This window comes from Hyla sarda, chromosome 2 (genome assembly GCF_029499605.1).
Source record: "Hyla sarda isolate aHylSar1 chromosome 2, aHylSar1.hap1, whole genome shotgun sequence".
NCBI lineage: Eukaryota > Metazoa > Chordata > Amphibia > Anura > Hylidae > Hyla > Hyla sarda.
In genome coordinates, this window is record NC_079190.1 from 181,489,897 (window position 1) to 181,512,079 (window position 22,183).

Here is a 22,183-nt window from a genome sequence, read left to right on the forward strand (position 1 = left end):
ACAAGCTGTAAGTGTTGTATGTTTGACCTTAAATGTGCAGCAATTGGACATAAAAAATACAAAACAAAACACACTTATTTATAACATATGGCTGATCACAGACTTCCTGAAAGATTCCGATGAGTACTTAGGGATAGCTTTAATAATGTATTATTACCAGGAGCTTGTTCATGTTTCCATGGATTGATACAGTATTACCAAATTAACATTAATATAACAAAATATTTATTTATCAAAAGCAATTTAATTCAAACATTTTCCATCTATTATACAAGGAAGTTGATCATAAATCTCCAGACTTAAATTACTGTAAATAAGTGCACTAAGAAGTGAGTCTTATAGACTGCAATTTATCTAGTAGAAAGCACCACATTCTGGAATTTAGACTTTCATGGAGATCCCGTCTGTTTGCTGACAGCATCAAAAGACTGTACATTAATACAGGTTGACTTGTTGGTGAATGGGTGCCACTGTCCCTGAATGCTCGGGTTGTCAGTGTGATAAGGTTTGCGAATACGGATGATATCCAGACCAGACTGGCGGGCCATTTTCTGTATAAGCTCTGCTATTTCTTCAGCAGTCTTGCTGTTGATTTCTACTTCTCTTATGTGTCCATTCACTGGAGATAAAAGATAAAAATACAGCATGTGAAATTATTCTATTTAATTTTTACCTGTCAATTCGGGTGACTTTGCTAAGCTGTGCGAACATGAGGAGCAGCACTAGTACTGGCCATCATATAACTTGTATATGGTATATTTTATCAGATTTCTGCTCTGCAGGGTTAATCTGTAATTTGCAGTTCTCTTAGAGCTGGTGGGCGGCGCCCAACACCTATACACTGCACACACAAAGCAGGGAAGTCTACACTTCAATATCTCCATACAAAGACTATACAGCATGAAAAATCTGCAGTGAGCAGTGGGGTGAGGTCTCTTAACCCCTTAAGGACGCAGCCCATTTGGGCCTTAAAGGGGTATTCCAGGCCAAAACTTTTTTTTATGTATCAACTGGCTCCAGAAAGTTAAACAGATTTGTAAATTACTTCTATTAAAAAAACCTTAATCCTTCCAATAGTTATTAGCTTCTGAAGTTGAGTTGTTATTTTCTGTCTAACTGCTCTCTGATGACTCACGTCCCGGTAGCTGTGCAGTTCCTATGGGGATATTCTCCCATCATGCACAGACGTGACATAATCATTGAGAAGTTAGACAGAAAAATTCAGAAGCTAATAACTATTGGAAGGATTAAGATTTTTTAATAGAAGTAATTTACAAATGTGTTTAACTTTCCGGAGCCAGTTGATGTATATAAAAAAAAGGTTTTGCCTGGAATACCCCTTTAAGGACGCAGACAATTTAATTTTTACGTTTTCATTTTTTCCTCCTCGTCTTCAAAAAATCATAACTCTTATATTTTCATCCACAGACTAGTATGAGGGCTTGTTTTTTGCACAACCAGTTGTCAGTTAAAATGCCATCACTCACTTTACCATAAAATGTATGGCGCAACCAAAAAAATACTATTTGTGTGGTGAAATTAAAAAGAAAACCGCAATTTTGCTAATTTTGGAAGGTTTTGTTTTCACGCCGTAAAATTTACAGTAAAAATGACGTGTTATTTATTCTTTGGGTCAATACGATTAAAATTATACCCATGATAACATACTATTACTGTTGTACTTAAAAACGCAAACTTTTTAACCAAATTAGTACGTTTAAAAGACCTGGATAAAGCACTATCCACTGGCCTGGGTGCTGCTAATTAACCATGCACATCACTTCTATCACGGTTTTATTAGATTTCATGCTGTTCTGGGATCCATTCCATTAAATTATGTTCATCCTATATTATTAAATGTTACTACTCTGACTACCCATTACTACTTATGATTACTGGGTGTCACACTTTGCACATATTTCCGGTGAATCTTCCTGTGACGAGAGAGGGGGAGGACTACGGTATCTAGTCATGAAAAATCCTATTCTTCGCTGCAGAGTTATAGGTATTACTATAAAATATTTTAAAACTGCTTATGTGACGTTTTTAGTTTTCAAGATGACCTATAATGATCTACCGGATATGTCTATAATATCCGCAACATCCAAAGACATGATTCTGCAAATTAATATTTCTACATACAGCTGAGTGATTGCTTTAGTAATATTTATATAACTGTGTTATATTTGTTATGTATTGTTCCTTGGCCACGTTGTTTTCTTTGGCCAATCTTTCCTTTTTGTAAATTTCTCAAAAAAAAATCCAATAAAAATCATTTAAACCAGAAAAAAAAAAATCCCCCTATTTAAGACCTATAACTTTTTCATTCTTCCGTATAAGCGGCGGTATCAGGGCTCATTTTATGCGCTGTGATCTGTACTTTGATACAGGTCCTCTACCCCATTGTATGTGTGCACAATTGCACTTGGAGTTAAGCACCTGTTATCACCTTGAGACTACGTTGTTTTGTTTTTTTATTTAAAGTCAGTCATGTTGTACGCATCCACATCCACGTTTATCAGGTGTCAGGATGTGATTGTGGTACTTGTGACCGTCTGCAGGCATCCTCCATTGTATGCAATTTTTGCTGGGGATATCGCCCTTAGCAACGGTTGACAAGTGCAGGACCTCCACCCCAGCGAAGGTGCACAATTGCACTTGGGGTTGAGTTTCCTGCTATAGCCATGTCCATGCAAATATAAGCCGGCAAGCGTCTTTTAAGGCTTATACCAATGCGCCCTTTTATCTTATTGGGTAGTGTTGGGGGTTTCACCTGTGAGGCCTGCTATATATAGACCAGCAAGGGTGGGGCTTGTAACCTGTCTCCCCCCTCCCATTGTATGTGTGCTTAGTTCACACTGGAGGCGACTGGGGAGCAGTCTGCAAGTTGGACCTTAGGCTACTGTATATCTGGTTCCTGGTTCTATGTATCTGGCCAGGTAAAAAAGGTTAGTGGTTAGGTCCCGCATCACATGAGAAACCTTGGCGTGGTGTGTGGGCTCAGGTATGTCCTTCATATAAGGATATACTGGCTAATGTCTAATTTTTACATCAGTTTTGAGGATTAGCTAATATCATTGTATATATTTACCACAGGATTGAAACCCCACTCTTGTCCATAGGTGCGGGTCCTCTACCCCATTGTATGTGTGCACAATTGCACTTGGGGTTGAGCACCTGTTATCACCTTGAGACTACTTTAGTTTTTTTTGATCTGTACTTTTTATTGATACCATATTTGCTTATACAGAACTTTTAATCCATTTTTTATAAAAAAAATTTTGGGGGGAATAAAATGTTGAATAAAAAGCATCTATTTTGGACTTATTATTTTTACGTTCACACCGTTCACCGTACGGTATGATTAACATTTTATTTTAATATTTCAGATATTTACGCATGCGGCGATACCACATATGTATATAAAATATTTTTGTAACACTTTTTGGGGGTGAAATTGGGAAAATGGGACAATTTACGTTTTTATTGGGGGAGGGGGTTTTTAAAAAAAAATTCTACTTTATTTTTTTCCCCTTTAAATTTTACACTTTAATAGTCCCCATAGGGGACTATTTATAGCAATCACTCGATTGCTAATACTGTTCAGTGCCATGTTTAGGACATAGCACTGATCAGCATTATCGGTCAACTTCTGCTCTGGTCTGCGGGAAGGCAGATCAGAACAGAAGATGCTGGGAAGGCAGCGGAGCCAGGTGAGGGGACCTCCGTCTGCCGCGCTGGATGATCAGATCGTCATTTTAGTGACCGCGATGCTGCAGATGCCGTGATCTGTATTGATCACGGCATCTGAGGGGTCCCTGGCTGCGATCAGCAGCCGGGACCTGCCGCGCATGACGCGAGCATCGCTCCGATGCACGCGGTTATGCTTAGGACGTAAATGTACGTCCTGGTGCGTTAAGTACCACCTCACCAGGACATACATTTACATCCTGCGTTGTTAAGGGGTTAATTATAGAGCTGTCTGTATTCTCTTTCGGTTGTGCTGCTGTATTCACAGGCATTTCCCCTCCCTAATATTGTATTGCCTTCTCAAATTTGAAGCCAGTGAGTTTACTAGACTGGACATGTTTTATCCGATTTTCAGAGAGGAATAAAATCTGACAATTTGTCTCATAAGATATATTAAAAAGTTTCTTATATTCGACAGGTACGCTTTATAGTAGGGATGTCCCCGATACCATGCCCGATACCTGGTGCCTCTACTGCCCCGTTCTCTCGTCCTCCGGTCCGCGTCATAGTGTTCCATGGAGGAGCATGTGACACACACGTCTCTCCGCCTCCTCCCCTGCGCCCAGCCTAACGCTACGCAGGAAGCAGAGTGACGTGTATGTCACATGCTCCTCCATGGAACACTATGATGCGGACCGGAGGACGGGAGAACGGGGCAGCAGAGCAGCACCCGACAGAGATGAGCTGCCTGCAAGGAGGGGGTTGCTAATAATCTCTAAACGGGGGGGCCCTGCTGCTGTCTAAATGGGGGGCCCTGCTGCTGTCTAAAGTGGGGGGGGCTGCTGCTGTCTAATAGGGGCGGCCCTGCTGCTGTCTAATGGGGGGGGGCTGCTGCCTAAAGGGGGGGGGCTGCTACTGTCTAAAGGGGTGGCCCTGCTGCTGTCTTAAAGGGGGGGGGGGCCTGCTGCTGTCTTCAAGGGGGGGGGGGCCCTGCTGCTGTCTAACAGGGGGGGGCTGCTACTGTCTAATAGGGGGGGGATTCTGCTGCTGTCCAAACGGGGGGGGGGGCCCTGCTGCTGTCCAAACGGGGGGGGGGGGGGCCCTGCTGCTGCCTAAAGGGGGGGGCCCTGCTGCTGCCTAAAGGGGGGGGGGCCCTGCTGCTGCCTAAAGGGGGGGGGGCCCTGCTGCTGCCTAAAGGGGGGGGGCCTGCTGCTGCCTAAAGGGGGGGCCCTGCTGCTGTTTAAATGGGGCTGCTGTCTACACGGGAGGCTGCTGTCTACACGGGAGGCTGCTGTCTACACGGGAGGCTGCTGCCAACAAGGGGATACTACCTACTATTAAAGACAATCTTACAGCAGAGTCACCTGCACTAACTTGAATTTATGGGTAGATAGTGCAGGTGACCCGATTTGCAAATTCCCTGTTCTGTCCAATGAAGGAGAGAAATCTTGGCTCATACTACAGCAGCCGCCTCCATTGTACACAACAAGGACCCACATATACGGTAAAGAGCGCCAGAAACCGGGTCACCCTGGTGTCAGATTCCCTTTAAAATATAAGTACTCGTACTTGGTATCGGCGAGTACTAGAATTAAAGTATCGGTACTCCTACTCTGTCATAAAAAAAATTGTATCGGGACATCCCTACTTTATAGGTATGTTAACACGTACTATACATAGGTAGTGGATTTGATGAAGCATATTTTATGCTGTGCTCACCTATTTACACAGGTATGTGTGAACATAACCTAAAGGCAGTGTTCTCAACTGCATTAGAATCTGAAAATAAAGGACAATGGAACAGACTCATTATGCGTCAGTGGCTTTCATTGGTGTCTGTTGTGCTATGGATCCAGAACTTTAATATCTAATTTTCTGCCCCTATGATAGAAAATCTAAATAAATTATGTGGGAAGGAATAAATAAAAATAACCAGCGCTCAGAAGGACATCAGTATAAAAGGTGGGGGAATAAAGGGGATATACATATATCAATTTATGGACTTACTCCACATTGGGGGTAAGTCCATAAATTGATCTATGTATATCCCCTTTATTCCCCCACCTTTTATACTAATGTCCTTCTGAGCACTGGTTATTTTTATTTATTCCTTCCTACATTGTCTACACGGGTGTACGTGGAGTTCATCCGGATCAAAACCTTGACGCTCTCCAGCAATGATTGGATACCCATTCTGGTGGAGGAATATCTTGCAAATAGAAAAATATATATATTTATATATACCAAACATGTCCCAGAGGGTGTTTGTGGTGGATCCACTGTACATGGAACCCACTGCTCACACCGGGTGAGTCTTTGTATTCAGTAATTGCAATTAAAAACCCAAACATAAGAACACACTATTAGCAATAAGCAGTTTCATGTAAACTGAATACATTTCTTTCTTACACATGCAGTACATTCAGATTTTCTACAGGGTCTGATACAGCTTAAATTTACTCCCAAAATATTTCCTTTCCAGGAATCCGGAGGCAGCACATAACAAAAGAGTCAATAAGCTCTTTAATCAATCAATTTAAAAGGTAGAAGAAATAAAATTAGCTGAAGGCAATAAAGCTATTAAACCAAATACTGCTAATTAACAGGAGCCCATAAAACCACAATGAGACCGCAAGAACACATGTATGCTTGCAGCAAAAATAAAAAAAGGTAAAAATATGCTTTATTAGGACGGGATATTGTGCTGCCTCCAAACTCAAAGGAGCCAACAGCAACCAATAAGATTGCTTCGTTCATTTTCAGAGGCATTTTTAAAAATTTAAGAAGGAAGCTGATTAGTTGCTATGGGCAACTGGTCCACTTTTCCGCTGCACAGGTTTTCTCATTTACCGAAAGGAGATAAGTTTAAACATTCCATTCTGTCCGTCTGCAGCACATCATTTCTTTTACTATATACTATACTATACTATACCTGTCATCAGGTTGTGTGTGGGATCACAACTTGGCTCCAGTTCACTAAAACAGAACTGCAATATCACACACATCCTGAAGACAGATGTGGTGCAGTTTTTTGAAGAAATCAACTCTGTTTTTCTAATCCTATTTAACTCCTTTAAAAGCACAAAACAGTGCTGCCCAGCAGCCTCTGCAAGATCACAGAGTGCTGTCCCACAGGTGAAAAGGGTAGGTACACCCCAACCACAGAGACCAGGACAGACATGACAGAGGACCAATGGTGGGGGAGGGGGAACCTCCAGGTCACTCAATAGGGTTTTATGGATTCCTGTTAATTAGCATTAAAGGGGTACTCCGGTGGTTTGTGACTTACCCTATTTGTTTTGTTTCATTTCTATTCTTGTTGTTTAGCCTACTCTATTTCCGTTCTTTGTTGTCTTTTTATCCCCAACTTTGTTTTTCTATGTTTGCTTCTATTTCCTGTTTCTTGCTGTGCTGAAAACTACAAATCCCAGCATGCCACATGCCTTGCTGGTTTGGGGCGGCTCCTTTTTTTTTTGTTCCGCCCTTTACTCACCCTACTATTTTTCCTGGGTCAGCCCCCTTATACACAGCACACTAATATAATCAGCCCTGGTTGGTATACACTGGCATACACACACAAAAAGGACTACAACTCCCAGCATGTGTCATTCAGGAGTCTTCAGTCTGTGGTATAACACCAGCATGCTGCCTCTGTAGTCTCCTGGGGGTTGTAGTTCACCACACCTCTGTAGGGCATACACCAGTGTTTCCCAACCAGGGTGCCTCCAGGTGTTGCAAAACTACAGCCTTTGGGCATGCTAGGAGTTGTAGTTTTGCAACAGCTGGAGGTACACTGGTTGGGAAACACTGGTGTAACATGATGTGTATGCTGAATAGGCTAGAACAGTGTTTCCCAACCAGTGTGCCTCCAGCTGTTACAAATTTACAACTCCCAGCATGCCCAAAGTCTGTCAGGGCATGCTGGGAGTTGTAGTTTTGCAACAGCTGGAGGCACACTGGTTTGTAAGCACTAGCATACATACACAACGACTACAACTCCCAGCATGTGTCATACAGGAGTCCCCCCCCCCTCCCCCTTCACATATAGGGGGAGATTTATCAAAACCTGTGCAGAGGAAAACTTGCCCAGTTACACATAGCAACCAATCATTTTTATGAAGGCCTGTGAAAAATGAAAGAAGCAATCTGATTGGTTGCTATGGGCAACTGGGCAAGTTTTCCTCTGCACAGGTTTTGATAAATCTCCCCCATTGGGATCATTCCCAGTATGAGATTTATTCCCCTGCAGTCCATACATCCCCAGCCCGTGCAGCTTGTCATCCTCCCCTTCAAATAACACTCATCTTCTCTGTGTTCTTTCTCCTGTGCAGACCTGCGTCCTTAGAATACAGAGCAGGGGGGGAGGGGAGGTTAGGAGCTGTGTACTCAGCTGGATGAGATGAGGGGGCGTGCAGACAAAAAAAAAAAAAAAGCTGTGACATCTTGTCCACAACAGACTCAGAACTGTGGACAACAGTAAAAGTAAACCCTCTGAACTACCAACAAACAGGTAAGAAAAACTCACACATGCTGCCTAAACATATAACACATGTATATTGCAAAAAAACAAAAAACTTACAAAGAAGATGCCATGTAGTAAAAAAAAAATTAACCACCGGAGTACCCCTTTAAATTATTTAAATGTATTTATTTCCTTCAGCTATTTATTTATTCTGCCATAGCCAGATAAGAAAGCTTAAAAGGGTTGCTCCGCCCCTAGACATCTTATCCTCTATCGAAAGGATAGGGGATAAGATGTCTGATCGCGGGGGTCCTGCCGCTGGGACCCCCCGCAATCTCTCCTGCGGCACTGCAGGTGCACAAAGCGAAGTTTGCTCCGTGCCTGATAACTAGCAATATGGCACTGATGCCACGGCCAGGCCCCCTCCCATAGACGTGCATTGAGGGGGCATGGCCATGACGTCACAAGGGGGCGTGGCCGTGACGTCACAAGCCTCTGGTGCCACAGCCAGCATTGTAAACCAATGTTGGGTGCTGCAGGTAGATCGCAGGGGGTCTCAGCGGCGGGACCCCCGCAATCAGACATATTATCCCCTATCCTTTGTATATGGGATGAGATTGTCCAGGGGCGGAGTACCCCTTTAACCCCTTAACGACGCAGGACGTATATTTACGTCCTGCGCCGGCTCCCGCGATATGAAGCGGGATCGCGCCGCATCATATCGCGTGGGTCCCGGCGCTAATCAACGGCCGGGACCCGCGGCTAATACCACACATCGCCGATCGCGGCGATGTGCGGTATTAACCCTTTAGAAGCGGCGGTCAAAGCTGACCGCAGCTTCTAAAGTGAAACTGAAAGTGACCCGGCTGCTCAGTCGGGCTGTTCGGGACCGCCGCGGTGAAATCGCGGCGTCCCGAACAGCTGATCGGACACCGGGAGGGCTCTTACCTGCCTCCTCGGTGTCTCCTCGAATGACTGCTCCGTGCCTGAGATCCAGGCAGGAGCAGTCAAGCGTCGATAATGCTGATCACAGGCGTGTTAATACACGCCTGTGATCAGGATGAGAGATCAGTGTGTGCAGTGTTATAGGTCCCTATGGGACCTATAACACTGCAAAAAAAAAGTAAAAAAAAAGTGTTAATAAAGGTCATTTAACCCCTTCCCTAATAAAAGTTTGAATCACCCCCCTTTTCCCATAAGAAAAATAAAACAGTGTAAAAAAAAATAAAAATAAACATATGTGGTATCGCCGCGTGCGTAAATGTCCGAACTATAAAAATATATCATTAATTAAGCCGTACGGTCAATGGTGTGCGCGCAAAAAAATTCCAAAGTCCAAAAAAGCGTATTTTGGTAACTTTTTATAACATTAAAAAATGAATAAAAAGTGATCAAAAAGTCAGATCAAAACAAAAATCATACCAATAAAAACTTCAGATCACGGCGCAAAAAATGAGCCCTCATACCGCCCCGTACGTGGAACAATAAAAAAGTTATAGGGGTCAGAAGATGACATTTTTAAACGTATAAATTTTCCTACATGTAGTTATGATTTTTTCCAGAAGTGCGACAAAATCAAACCTATATAAGTAGGGTATCATTTTAACCGTATGGACCTACAGAATAATGATAAGGTGTAATTTTTACCGAAATATGCACTGCGTAGAAACGGAAGCCCCCAAAAGTTACAAAATGGCGTTTTTTTTCGATTTTGTCGCACATTGATTTTTTTTTCCGTTTCGCCGTGCATTTTTGGGTAAAATGACTAATGTCACTGCAAAGTAGAATTGGCGACGCAAAAAATAAGCCATAATATGGATTTTTAGGTGGAAAATTGAAAGGGTTATGATTTTTTAAAGGTAAGGAGGAAAAAACGAAAGTGCAAAAATGGAAAAACCCTGAGTCCTTAAGGGGTTAACCCTTTTGTTACATGCTGGCAAAAAAGGAAATTAAAAACAGATGTTTACAGCATCTATGTAGATCACCAGAAGCCCTTAAAACCTTTTTTGCCTACTTTTTCAATACAAACTGAAAGCCATGCTGTAATCTGTTGATATGCAAATCTGCAGCAAAATCAATATGTGTAACATGGACTTGACACACTGCAGATCAAACAATGCAAATCTAGTGTCAATTTTTGGGCTGAAAAAACCTGCTACATGTAAATTAGTAAAACTGTATTAACATTTATGGCACAGTTATCCACAGCAGATTTTCAGTGCAAAAATACATATGGAAAATCCACAGCATTTCCTCTAAATCTCTCCCCAAATGTCTGCCTAAGGATACGTTTACACGGGCAAATTAGTTGCGGATTTTCCTTCAATGGGTCCAAAGCAAAATCTGCAAATCTGCCTCCATTGCGGATTTTCTGCTGACCCATTGAAGTGAATGGTAGCTGAACTCTGCAGGCTGAACGTCCTCTTGCAGCAGGTGCTGACAAAATAATTGCTGGTAAGACTGTAGAGACGCGCTCTGTTTTACAGATGGCAGTGCAGTCCGGTGGAACTCAGCCTTAAGAATTCTGCCGCGGCAATTCTGCATTATGCAGAGTAGCAGAATCTAATTGAAAACACCTTTTAGCTAGTGCTAGTCAGGAACAAAAGGCCATTAATGTTAATTTGACATCTCTGTTTTAAGAAAGAAAAATGTTATCAATGGAGGCCCATATGCCAGCACATCAGACTGCACTGATGTATGATGCAAATATACAGTGGTCCCTCAAAATACGATGGTAATCCGTTCCAAATGGACCATCGTTTGTTGAAACCATTGTATGTTGAGGGATCCGTGCAATGTAAAGTATAGGACAGTGGTCTACAACTTGCGGACCTCCAGATGTTGCAAAACTACAACACCTAGCATGCCCGGACAGCCAACGGCTGTCCGGGCATGCTGGGAGTTGTAGTTTTGCAACATCTGGAGGTCCGCAGGTTGAAGACCACTGGTATTGGAGGTTATACTCACGTGTCCCCGCCGCTCCGGACCATCACCGCTGCCCTGGATGTCGCCCTCCATCGCTGTCGCCACGTCCCCGGGGTGTCCCCGACGCTCTGGCAAGGCCTCTGCTTCCCCGGCATCCTCGCTCTCCGTCGCCGCCATCACATCATTACGCACGCCACTCCTATTGGATGACGGGACGGTGTGCGCAGCGACGTGATGACGATGATGGAGAGCACCGACGATGCAGGGGATCCCGAAGAGGACGCGCCGGAGCCCCGAGGACAGGTGAGGGATCGTCAGCTGACCACACGGGGCACTGTAAACGGCTATCCAGTGGCAGCTAAAGCAGTCTGCGCCGCCAGATAGCAGTTTATGCGATGGCCCCGACATACAAAAGCATCGTATGTTGATGTTGCTTTCAACATGCGATGGCCTCTGCGAGGCCATCGTATGTTGAAATGATCGTATGTCGGGGCCATCGTAGGTCGGAGGGTTACTGTAGCTCAATAACTTAAAAATCCCCTTATTAGAAGACTATTTTAGCTGATGTCAAGTGAGCTCTTTTATAAAGCATAATAAGAGTGCAGTATACTGGTACTTACAATATTCTCCCACCACTTTGGGTACTCTGCATGGCTTGGGGCTGATATACACAACAACACCAGGATTCTGCTTAGCAAAGTCAACTACTTTCTCTTCAATAAACTCTCTAAATAAATGAAGAAATAAATGAAAGGTCATTGTCAATAAAACTCATATGAAGACAAGATTCCCATAATACACTGTGCAGTAATATTTTTTCAAATTTGTGAATGAATCTAAATCTTAAAGCAACTTTGCAACTGGTTGTGTTTTTAAAGAAAATATGTCACCAGTGTCCCCTGTACTAACCTGTCGGTACTGACAGTGCAGGTGACACTGGTGACAACGGTACTTACCTTGTTCCGTGGCAGGGATCTTCAGTAATCTCCTCCGTCAACCTTAGCTCCGGGCACCCGGCTTAGGGCACGGGCGGAGCTTACTGACGTCACAGCTGTTCTCTCACAGCGGGACCCAGCAGGGAGCAGCAGCGGTGACGTCACTAAGCTCCGCCCATGCCTCAAGCCGCTGCTGCTCTCTGCTAGGTCCTGCTGTGAGAGAACAGCAGCGGTGACATCAGTAAGCTCCGCCCATGCCCCAAGCCGAGTTTCCGGAGCGGAGCTAACGGAGGAGATTACCGATGATCCCCGCCACGGAACGGGACAAGGTGAGTATCGTTGTCATAAGTGTCACCTGCACTCTGTCGGTACAGATAGGTTAGTGCAGGTGACACTGGTGACAGATTTCTTTAAAATAAAATAAAAATTATGCAAATCAACATGGAAACAATATACAAAAAAAAAATATTATTTTTTCAATTAGTTCCGTACTTCTAGCATCATACTTAATGTATTTAACCAAAGAAGTAGGAACAGATGGAAGAAAGTATAACTGCAGGATTGGATTATCCTGGGTTTGTTTTTTGTCTTGTTACAATGTATAGGTCTGCACCCAAGTTTATACACCCAAAGACAATATTTTTGTAATGGCGACCCATAGCAAAGTTACTTTATTTATTACATTTTTGAAATTCCCATTTTCCAATAGCATAAATTTTTATTTAACATTTCACTTTTTATTTTTCCACTGACAAAGCCAAAGACTAGCTTTTTGTGTGACATGTGGGGGAGCAGTATAACGGACATGTGGGTTATGTGGGTCAGTATGATTAGGCTATAACAAGTTTATATTGTTTTTATGATTTACATGTGCACAATAAATACACATCTTTTGTTTATTTTTGGTTTTGTGAAACCATATCCCGTCATATTTTTCCGTCTATGTAGTTGTATGAGGGCTCGACTTTTTGAATAGTGCCCATATAGGTATACATAACTTTCTGGTCATTTTTTAGGACTTTTTTTTTTTAATTTAATTTTCTTGGAAGATTGATGAACAAAAAAAGAATCAATTGATCAGGTTGTTACAGGATAATACCAGTTACATGAACACTTCATTTTTTGTCAGCCATTGTTGAACTTTTCTCAATTTATGGACAGAAATCCTTATATGTAAACTAGTTATTTGGCAAAAGACCAGAAAACGGTAACCTTTGTTGGAATCAGCACTATTGAAGCAGTAGTCTAGTTTACAAAAACGTATCCCCTAGCCGCAAGTGTCAAATCGTAGGGGATCCAACCACTAGGGCCTCCTTCGATCTTCTGTCCGGCGCCTCGCTGACACGCCCCTTTCATGCATCTCTATGGTAAGGAATTACCGTATTTATCGGGGTATACCACGCACCGGCCTATAACACGCACCCTCATTTTACCAAGGATATTTGGGTAAAAAAAGTTTTTTACCCAAATATCCATGGTAAAATGAGGGTGCGTGTGTGCGCGTGTATACCCCGATACACCCCCAGGAAAGGCAGGGGGAGAGAGGCAGTCGCTGCCCGCTTCTCTCTCTCCCCCTGCCTTTCCTGGGGTCTAGAGCCCTGCTGCTGGCCCTTCTCTCCCCCTGGCTATCGGCGCCGCTGCCCGTTCTGTCCCCCTGACTATCGGTGCCGGCGCCGATAGCCAGGAGGAGAGAAGCGGCGCCGACAGCCAGGGGGAGAGAAGGGGCAGCGGCACCCATTGCCGGCGCCGCTGCCTCCCCCCCATCCCCGGTGGAATAATTACCTGTTGCCGGGGTCGGGTCCGCGCTGCTGCAGGCCTCCGGCGTGCGTCCCCTGCGTCGTTGCTATGCACGGCGCGGCGCACTGACGTCATGCGCCGTGCAGCGCATAGCAACGACACAGGGGACGCACGCCGGAGGCCTGCAGCAGCGCGGACCCGACCCCGGCAACAGGTAATTATGCCACCGGGGATGGGGGGAGGCAACGGGGCAGCAGCGCCGGTAATGGGTGCCGCTGCCCCGTCTCTCCCCCTGGCTGCCGATAGCCAGGGGGAGAGAAGGGCCGGCAGCAGGGCTCTAGACCCCAGGAAAGGCAGGGGGAGAGAAGCGGGCAGCAACGGCCTCTCTCCCCCTGCCTTTCCTGGGGGTGTATCGGCGTATAACACGCACATAGACTTTAGGCTAAAAATTTTAGCCTAAAAAGTGCGTGTTATACGCCGATAAATACGGTAGTTTTTTTTTTAAACTGGACTACTCCTTTAACCCCTTAAGGACCAGACCAATTTTCACTGTAGGACCAGAGCGTTTTTTGCACATCTGACCACTTTCACTTTAAGCATTAATAACTCTGGAATGCTTTTACCTTTCATTCTGATTCAGAGATTGTTTCTTCGTGACATATTCTACTTTATGTTAGTGGTAAAATTTTGTCGATACTTGCATCATTTCTTGGTAAATAATTCAATAATTTGATGAAAAAATTTGAAATATTGCATTTTTCTAACTTTGAAACTCTCTGCTTGTAAGGAAAATAGACATTCCAAATAAATTATATATTGATTCACATATACAATATGTCTACTTTATATTTTCATCATGAAGTTGACATGTTTTTTAACTTTTGGAAGACATCAGAGGGCTTCAAAGTTCCACAGCAATTTTCCAATTTTTCACCAAATTTTCAAAATCGCCCCTGCCATTTCTGCCTGTCTTCGTGACTGTAGCTGGGAGCAGATTTGCAGACGTGCGCTGCGCACACACAAGTCTGCTCTTAGCCCCTGAGGTGCCGGTGTGAGGTGAGGTGCAGTCTGTCCTCCTTCACACACAGAAATCCTCCCCAGCCCCGTGCAATGCGTCCTCTCCTCTCTCTCCCTGCTCTGTATTTTCCCCGTGCAAACTTGCAGACTCTTTGTGGTAGATCAGGTCCTGTGGAGACAGAGCAGGGGGATGGAGCTGTGTACGGGGGATGGAGCTGTGTACCGAGCTGTGTTCGTCCTCACTCCCCCCCTGCTTCTTGTGTAATGTAGAGCGGGGGATGTGAAGCTCAGGTGAGGAGGCAGAGCATGCAGGCGGCGGGAACGGTGGTTGTATATGTATGTAATGTATAATTAGGGGGGGTGTACCAGCAGCGGGTGTATGTGTGCATATGTATGGTGTGAGTGTATGTGTGATGTGTGTATGATGTCTGTATGTATATATGATGTGTGTATGATGTCTGTGTATATAGGATGTGTGTATGATGTCTGTGTGTATGTATATATATATATATATATATATATATATATATATATATGATGGGTGTATGATGTCTGTGTGTATGTATATATATATATATATGATGGGTGTATGATGTCTGTGTATATATGATGGGTGTATGATGTCTGTGTATATATGATGTGTGTATGATGTCTGTGTATATATATATATATATATATATGATGGGTGTATGATGTCTGTAACACAGCGGCGTTCGGTGTTTTCCAATCAAAAGACTCCATATATATATAAATCCCTATGAAGACTGAAAAATAGTGATTAAAATATTTTAACCCCTTAAGGACCGGGAGAATTTTCCGTTTTTGCTCCTTGCCTTTAAAAAATCTTAACTCTTTCAATTTTGCACCTAAAAATCCATATTATGGCTTATTTTTTGCGCCACCAATTCTACTTTGTAATGACGTCAGTCATTTTGCCCAAAAATCTACGGTGAAATGGAAAAAAAAAATCATTGTGCGACAAAATTGGGAAAAAAAAACGCAGTTTTGTAACTTTTGGGGGCTTCCGTTTCTACGTAGTACATTTTTCGGTAAAAATGACTGGATCTCAGGCACTGAGCAGTCATTCGGCGTTCGGACAGCGAGGAGGCAGGTAGGGACCCACCTGCTGTCCTGTAAGCTGTTCGGGATGCCGTGATTTCGCCGCGGCTATCCCCAAAAAAGCCCACCGAGCTAACCGGCATGGTTTCAGTTTCACTTTAGACGCAGCGTTCAACTTTGAATGCCGCGTCTAAAGGGTTAATAGCACGCGGCACAGCGATCAATGCCGCGCGCTATTAGCCACGGGTCCCGGCCGTTGTTAGTGGCACCGTGTTATAGATCGGGAGCGGACACATGACGTTCCAGTACGTCATGTGTCCTTAAGGGGTTAATTCTGTAGGTCCATACGGTTAAAATGATACCCTACTTATCTAGGTTTGATTTTGTCGTACTTCTGGAAAAATCATAACTACATGCAGGAAAATTTATACGTTTAAAATTGTCATCTTCTGACCCCTATAACTTTTTTATTTTTCCGCGTATGGGGCGGTATGAGAGCTCATTTTTTGCGCCGTGAGCTGTAGTTTTTAACGGTACAATTTTTGCATTGATAGGACTTATTGAACTTTTTATTCATTTTTTCATGATATAAAAAGTGAAAAAGTTGAAATTATTTCATCTACCAGGACAAGTGGATTTTCTTGAGGGACAAGTAGATTGTATTCCGCTTTAGTCCCTTGGGCAAGTAGTTTTTTTTTTTTTTTTTTTCCACACCCCTATCCAATTAAATTATATATTGATTCACATATAAAAAAAAAGTCTACTTTATGTTTGCATCATAAAGTTGACATGTTTTAACTTTTGGAAGAGATCAGAGGGCTTCAAAGTTCAGCAGCAATATTCCAATTTTTCACAAAATTTTCAAAATCGAGATTTTTCAGGGACCAGTTCAGTTTGGAAGTGGATTTGAGGGGCCTTCAAATTAGAAATACCCCATAAATGACCCCATTATACAAACTGCACCCCCCAAAGTATTTAAAATGACATTCAGTAAGTGTGTTAACCCTTTAGGTGTTTCACAGGAATAGCAGAAAAGTGAAGGAGAAAATTCTAAATCTTAATTTTTTACACTCGCATGTTCTTGTAGACCCAGTTTTTGAATTTTTACAAGGGGTAATAGGAGAAAAAGCCCCCCAAAATTTGAGTATGGAAATACCCCATGTGTGGACGTCAAGTGCTCTGCTGGTGCACTACAATGCTCAGAAGAGGAAGAGCACCACTGAGCTTTTGGATAGAGAATTTGGTTGGAATAGAAGTCGGGGCCATGTATGTTTACAAAGCCTCCATGGTGCCAGAACAGTGGACCCCCCCCCCCCCTCCCCCTCCACGTGACCCCATTTTGGAAACTACACCCCTCACAAAATTTAATAAGGGGTGCAATGAGTATTTACACCCCACATGGGTTTGACAGATCTTTGGAACAGTGGGCTGTGCACATCCGTTTCATTTTCACGGACCACTGTTCCAAAAATCTGTCAGACACCTGTGGGATGAAAATGCTCACTGCACCCCTTACTACATTCCGTGAGGGGTGTAGTTTCCAAAATGCGGTCACATGTGGGGGGGGTTCCATTGTTCTGGGACTATGGGGGCTTTGTAAACACACGTGGCCTTCAATTCCGGACAAATTTTCTCTCCAAAAGCCCAATGGCGCTCCTTCTGTTCTGAGCATTGTAGTGCACCCATAGAGCACTTTACATCCACATATGGGGCATGTTCTTACTCAGAAGAAATGGGGTTACAAATTTTGGGGGGCTGTTTTCCTATTTTCCCTTGTGAAAATGAAAAATTTAGGGTAACACCAGCATTTTAGTGAAAAATAATTTATTTTTTCATTTTCCCCATACAACTTTAATGAAAATTAGTCACACACCTGTGGGTTGTTAAGGCTCACTATACCCCTTGTTACATTCCGTGAGGGGTGTAGTTTCCAAAATGGGGTCACATGTGGGTATTTATTTTTTTTGCGTTTATGTCAGAACCGCTGTAAAATCAGCCACCCCTGTGCAAATCACCAATTTAGGCCTCAAATGTACATGGTGCGCTCTCACTCCTGAGCCATGTTGTGCGTCCGCAGAGCATTTTACACCCACATATGGTGTATTTCCGTAAATTGTGTTACAAATTTCGGGGGTCTTTTTTTCCTTTTACCGCTTGTAAAAAAAAAAACAAAAAAAAAAATGGGGCAACACCAGCATGTTAGTGAAAATTTTTTTACACTAACAGGCTGGTGTAGCCCCCAACTTTTCCTTTTCCTAATGGGTAAAATGAGAAAAAGACCCCCAAAATTAGTAGTGCAATTTCTCCCGAGTACGGAAATACCCCATCCATACGTGGCCCTAAACTGTTTCCTTGAAATACGACTCCGAAGTGAGAGAGCGCCATGCGCATTTGAGGACTAAATCAGGGATTGCATAGGGGTGGACATAGGTGTATTCTACGCCAGTGATTCCCAAACAGGGCAACTCCAGCTGTTGCTAAACCCACAGCATGCCTGGACAGTCAGTGGCTTTCCGGAAATGCTGGGAGTTGTTGTTTTGCAACAGCTGGAGGCTCTGTTTTGGAAACACTGCCGTAAGATACCTCACTGTAAACCTGCCCTTGTGAATGTACCCTGTATATTGGGGGGGGGGGGGGGCGAGCCTCCAGCTGTTGCAAAACTACCACTCCCAGCATGTACTGACAGACCATGCATGCTGGGAGTTGTACTTCTGCAACAGCTGGAGGCACACTGGTTGGAAAACCTTCAGTTAGGTTCTGTTACCTAACTCAGTGTTTTCCAACCAGTGTGCCTCCAGCTGTTGCAAAATTACAGCTCACAGCATGTACTGATCGCTGAAGGGCATGCTGGGAGATGTAGTTATGCAACAGCTAGAGGTACGCAACTACAGCACCCAGCATGGCGAGACAGCTGATTGGGCATGCTGGAATTTGCAGTTTGGCAACATCTGGAGGGCAACAGTTTAGAGACCAATGCACAGTGATCTCCAAACTGTGGCCCTCCAGATGTTGCAAAACTAAAAATCCCAGCATGCCTTGACAGCAAACTGCTTTGTGGGCAATGGGCATGCTAGGAGTTGAAGTTTTGCAAGATCTAGAGGGCCACAGTTTAGAGACCACTGCACAGTGATCTCCAAACTGTAGCCATCCAGCTGTTGCAACTGCAAATCCCAGCATGCCCACACAGCAAACAGCTGTCTAGGCATGCTGGGAGTTGTAGTTTTGCAACATCTGGAGGGCTACACCTTAGAGACCACTGTATAGTGGTCTCCAAACTGTAGCCCTCCAGATGTTGCTAGGCAACTCCCCGGCTTCCGCAGGATCCAGGGAGCCGCATCGCCATCCTCTGCTGCCGCCGATCACGGCCCTCTTTCGCAGCCAATAGGCAAGTGGACCTTCGGCGCCAGTCCTCGTTAGTTCCCCCGTTCTGCCCAGACAACAGTAGGTGGGCAGAGCGGAGGAACCGAACATTAACCCCCTGCCCCGATCTGCTATTGGTCGACGCTTCTGAACGACCAATAGCAAGGATAGGAGGCGTGGCACCCCTGCCACCTCACTCCTATCCCTTCAGGGGGATCGTGGGTGTCGTGGACAACCCTGATCCCCCTTATTTTCCGGATCACCGGGTCATTGGAGACGCTGGTGTAAATTCACCGTCGATTTGCGGCGATAGCCGACATGGGGGGGTCTCAGGACCCCCCTGGGCATTTGCACAGGGTGCCTGCTGATAGATAACAGCAGTCAACCCGGTCTGGTCCCTGGGCATCCTTGGTCCTTAACCCCTTAAGGACCAAGGGCTTACAGGTACGCCCTTGGTCCTGCTCTCCTGATTTAACGCGGGGTTACACAGTAACCCCGCGTCATATCACGGCGGGCCCGGCGTCATAGTGAAGTCGGGACCCGCCTCTAATAGCGCGCAGCACCGATCGCGGCGCCGCGCTATTAACCCTTTAGCCGCGCGCTCAGAGCTGAGCCGCGCGGCTAAAAGCGAAACCGAAAGTGGCCGGCTAGCTCAGTCGGGCTGTTCGGGATAGCCGCGGCTAATCGCGGCATCCCGAACAGCTGACAGGACAGCGGGAGGGCCCCTACCTGCCTCCTCGCTGTCCGATCGCCGAATGACTGCTCAGTGCCTGAGATCCAGGCATGAGCAGTCATGCGGCAGAATCGTTGATCACTGGTTTCTTATGAGAAACCAGGGATCAATGTGAAAGATCAGTGTGTGCAGTGTTATAGGTCCCTATGGGAGCTATAACACTGCAAAAAAAAAAGTGAAAAAAAAAAAAGTGAATAAAGATCATTTAACCCCTCCCCTATTAAAAGTTTGAATCACCCCCCTTTTCCAATAAAAAAAAACACAGTGTAAATAAAAATAAAAATAAACATATATGGTATCACCGCGTGCGGAAATGTCCGAATTATAAAAATATATCATTAATTAAACCGCTCGGTCAATGGCGTGCGCGCAAAAAAATTCCAAAGTAGTGCATTTTTGGTCACTTTTTATATAATTTAAAAATGAATAAAAAGCGATCAATAAAGTCCTATCAATGCAAAAATGGTACCGTTAAAAACTTCAGATCACAGCGCAAAAATGAGCCCTCATACCGCCCCATACACGGAAAAATAAAAGTTATAGGGGTCAGAAGATGACAATTTTAAACGTATAAATTTTCCTGCATGTAGTTATGATTTTTTCCAGAAGTCCGACAAAATCAAACCTATATAAGTAGGGTATCATTTTAATCGTATGGACCTACAGAATAAAGATAAGGTGTCATTTTTACCGAAATATGCACTGCATAGAAACGGAAGCCCCCAAAAGTTACAAAACAGCGGTTTTTTTTTCAATTTTGTCGCACAATGATTTTTTTTTCCGTTTCACCGTAGATTTTTGGGCAAAATGACTGACGTCATTACAAAGTAGAATTGGTGGCGCAAAAAATAAGCCATCATATGGATTTTTAGGTGCAAAATTGAAAGAGTTATGATTTTTTAAAGGCAAGGAGCAAAAAACGAAAATGCAAAAACGGAAAAAACCCCGGTCCTTAAGGGGTTAAGTACCAGGGAGAGAAGGCGTACCTGTATGCCCTTGGTCCCTAAGTGGTTAAATGGGATGGAAGATTCTACTGGAATATTGCTTTTCAGAATGTTTTATATGTAATTACATTCTGCAGTGTGTACAGTAAAGTATTCAGTAATTTAGAAAGATTTTTTAGCCTTTTTCCCAATAGGGGACATCTCTCAATAGAGGACACTAGAGTGTCTGCTATTGGGAGATTCTACTGTATCATCAGGTTAGTGCAGGTGATGCGGTTAGTTTCTGTTTAATACAAAGCTTTTTACCTGCACATGTAGAACCACCTGGTCCTAAAATAACATTTCCCTTAAATCTAACATGACAACTAACTGGTTACTGGCAGTTTAGATTCTCTGAGGCTAAGTTCCCAAATGTACATTGTCCGGCTCAGTGAACCCAGCCTAAAACTCGCCACAACTGATGACAAAAATGCATCAGTTGTTAAATATCCAAAGGGCATTAATTGTGGAGGCCGGTTAGGATAATACAGCAAGATGGATTCCCCTGTCCAGTGCCCATGTGGGGTGTCAAACCTTCCGGGGTCAAACCTTCCGACGCTGGATGAATGTGAACTGTCCTAATTCAATAATTGGGATCAGTTCTATCATCCGTTTTTATGCTTTTTCTACAGCGCCGGAGGGAAACGCCACTATCTGCATAGAATATTCACATGTAGAGAATCTGTCTGGGCCATTTATCTGAATAAAGCATGCAGAACCCCATGAAGAAGCTGCAGAGAGAACCGCCACCACATGAATGGAAGTAGCAACCAACCGGCAAGCCTGTGAACTTACCCTTGTAGCCAGTCAAACCAATGGCTGAGTTACCAATAAAAATGCAGCCATTCACTTTCAGCATTAAGGGATCTTCAAGAGTTTGCACATTTACAACACAACCTTTAGCAGAAAACTGCAAACCACGTGACAGAATAATGTATAAAATATAAGAGACGTATAGGAGATGTCATGTACCTGGCTCCCCGGGAGGGCTGCGCGTCCTTACTGAAGATCAGGGTGAGCCTCTTGAGCTGGCACACATATCTCCCCACTCCATTGTGCAGCACACTCTGCAGGAAGCGGCTGGCAGTGCCCCTTGCTGTCATCCTCAACACCCTCTAACCTCCAGCCTGCCAGGGGTGACCCAGAGCATGCCACACTAGGGAGGACTAAGTGAGACGTGACATCATTGTCACATGACCGGCCTAGAAGGGAAGGGGAGGAGCTTGCCAGACGTTCAGATCAGTGAAGACGGCGGACACGCCCACAGTTTGCTAAGTTGCCG

General features: G+C 44.2%; 1 protein-coding gene across 1 annotated transcript; it reads right to left on the reverse strand.

The window, feature by feature from the left end:
- Nucleotides 1-202: 202 nt before the first annotated feature.
- MRPL43 (mitochondrial ribosomal protein L43) lies at nucleotides 203-22,157 on the reverse strand. The gene is made up of 3 exons (XM_056555858.1): nucleotides 21,874-22,157; nucleotides 11,698-11,804; nucleotides 203-619 (listed from the first exon to the last, which is right to left on the reverse strand). Exons 1-3 carry the CDS (start codon nucleotides 22,002-22,004, stop codon nucleotides 390-392), a joined length of 468 nt encoding a protein of 155 aa, XP_056411833.1. The 5' UTR covers nucleotides 22,005-22,157; the 3' UTR covers nucleotides 203-389.
- Nucleotides 22,158-22,183: the final 26 nt, after the last annotated feature.